Raw genomic sequence first — 2,605 nt, forward strand, 5'->3', positions numbered from 1 at the left:
GTTTGCCCGCCATCCGCTGCCATCCCCAGGGAGCCCTGTGTGTGTCCGTCTCCGTGCCGGGCAGCTGCGCGGGGCGGGGGGCAGGCTGGCTGGCTGTGCAGGGCACCCAGGCCCTTCCCCTCCTCGGGATGGGGTGGGAAGCTCGTGGGGTCTTTCTTTGCTTTAGGAAAAGTTTGTTCCCGCTCTGCTTGAGCGAGGAGAGGGAGGAAGCATGGCAGCTTGGGAGGAGAGGAGCCCTCGGGCACCTGGGCCCATTTCACCCCGAGCCCAGTCATATCCCACCTCCAGCCTCATCCTTCCTGAGTCGGTGACGTGCAGCCAGGAGCCAGCGACCTCCCCCTCCGCCCTTACCCGGCCTTGCTGCAGGGCAGCTGTGCCAGCACCTTGGCACCCTCGGCACGCTTAGGGTACCTGGCCATGCCCAGGACACCCGAGATCTGCTCGGACGTGGTTTCTGTTGCTTTTTCTCCTTCTCCACCCAACGCGAGCAAGGCCTTGCTTGCAACCAGGGCGCATTAGCGCCAGCCGAGGCAGAGAGTGGGCTTTCCAGCAGATGTGACTCTAGATGTACGCCAGGACTAAGCAAGCTGCAGAATAAGCTATTTTTAGTAAAACACGGTTGTTCATCTGCAGGGTCTGGAGCCGGTGTGTTTGGCTGCGGGGATGTGAGGAAGAGGCAGGAGGAAGGGTCGACCAGGGTGCAGCCCTAATGTGCCGAGGACAGTAAAACCTCATGGTGTACAAGACCCCCAGGGCAGCTTGAGCACAGCCTGGCAGATGGTGTTTAGGGTCTGGGAAACAGATGAAAAGCTTTTTTCTTGGCAGTACCAAAACCCTATTGTTTTTTCCCACTAACCTGTGCCCCAGGATCTCTTGTACCAGGGCGTAAACTGGCATTCAGCCTAAGTGACTCGACTGTGCTAAATCCCCGCACGCTAAAATGTGCCGCAGCGATTAGGAGCCATTTATTCCCCGCTACGTCTCCGCGCATTACTGCTGTTCCGCTGCGAGGATGGCCCTTTGTGTCGGTGGGAGCGTGTGGCAGGGAGGAGAGGTCACGGGCACAGGCACTGATGTTCCTGCCCTTCGCATTTCAAGCAGGTGGCCCTGGGATGAGATGTCCTGCCTTGGTTCTGCTGCACGGGTGATATCTGTTCCCGGGGAGCTGCGAGCACTTTTTGCTCCTCAGGTCTGAGCATTTGCCTGGCTGCATCCTGGTGATAGGAAAAGAGCCAGCACAGGTTTTGCCATATCCTCATTCTCCTGGAGGGAGGAGGTTTTCTATATGGAAGGGAAGCCACCCTTAGCCAAGCCGTGGGCCACAGCTGGAAGGGGAGATGGCCAGAGGTACCCATCACCCTGTCCTATAGCCCCTGCAATGGGCAAGCCGTGGGGAGGACCAGGCGTGGGGAGGGGTTAGTGGGGTGCGTGTCCATCCTGGCCAGGCATCCCCGCTGAGTTGATGTGGCCGTGCCTTGGGAGTGCCAGCCCCGCAGGGACTGCGGTGGGGGCTGGCTGCCGGGACGGCACCGTGCACGAGGGAGGGAGGGAGGCAGGGAGCAGCGGCCGGCCAGGGCAGCCGAGGCTGGGCAAGGCAATGCCCAAGCAAGGTGCTGGGTGTGGGTGAGCACAAGGGAGGGCCAAGTCCAGTCTTGCCAGCCCAGGAGAGAGCTGGTCACTGGAGGCATGTGGGACCTGGCACCGTCTCCATGACAGGCGCAACTGCCTCCTCCGTGTAACGTGGGCGAGATGTACCAGGAGCTGAGCACGGGTGTTCTTCCCTTGCACCCAGGCACAGCTCCACGAGGGATCCCAGGCCAGTGGGACAAGAAGGGGCAGGTTGTCCCCCAGACAGGGCAAGTCAAGAGAGGGAGCGTGGCTGCTCCCTGTCCCCTACGCTCCCACAGGCCTCCCTCCCCGGCTCTCGGGGTCCCATTCCCCATCCTCACTCCATGCCTCATGCCCTGTCCTCATCCAGGTGCCGTGCTCACCTCCCTGACACGCACACGTGCACACACTGTCTGCCTCATCACCATGTCTGTGTCTGGGCACTGGGGTGCCATGGGTTCACATCCAGGCAGCTGTCAGGTTTCTGCCTTCCCAAGGGCATGGGAAGGGGGGTCGGGAGAGTCAGATGTTGGAGCACTCAGCAGTGCCCCGCCGCCTTCCAGGTCCTGCACACCCCCATCCCTGCCCCCCCCCAATGCCAGCTTCCAGGACTCTCGGAGCCAAGGGCTTGGGTCCAGCCGAAGACAGGACATAGGGCTGCATCCCGGGGCTGGATTCTGCAACTCCCACCCGCAGCGGAGGGCCGCGGGTCTGGCTCCTGCACGCGGCCAGAGCCTGGCTCCGGAGAAGAGCAGCCGGGCCCAGCCAACATCTCTCTTGCATGTGCTGAGACCCCCGAGGGGACAGCAGCGTGGGGACAGCCAAGTGGCTGCCACCACCCAGAGAGGGGTTTGTTCAACGGTGGTCGGCTTTGGAGGTCCACGCTGTGGCCCCCAGGAGAGCTCTGGGTTTGGCTCCTAAGCCCCCTCCCTGGTCCTGGCAGCTGGCATCGCCCTCGTCCTTGGTCTGCCTGTCGGGCAGGGTGCTGCGGCCATTG

At 62.3% G+C, this 2,605-nt stretch overlaps 1 protein-coding gene across 1 annotated transcript in view; it reads left to right on the forward strand.

Annotated features, from left to right (window-relative positions):
• Positions 1-2,605, forward strand: part of NLGN3 (neuroligin 3) — a 20,870-nt gene that overhangs the window by 8,964 nt on the left and 9,301 nt on the right. Inside the window, exon 4 of the mRNA XM_010160761.1 lies at positions 634-698. Coding sequence (XP_010159063.1) covers positions 634-698 — 65 coding nt within the window. The remainder of the gene's footprint in view (positions 1-633; positions 699-2,605) is intronic.

This window comes from Eurypyga helias, unplaced genomic scaffold (assembly GCF_000690775.1).
Source record: "Eurypyga helias isolate BGI_N326 unplaced genomic scaffold, ASM69077v1 scaffold21991, whole genome shotgun sequence".
Classification (NCBI taxonomy): Eukaryota; Metazoa; Chordata; class Aves; order Eurypygiformes; family Eurypygidae; genus Eurypyga; species Eurypyga helias.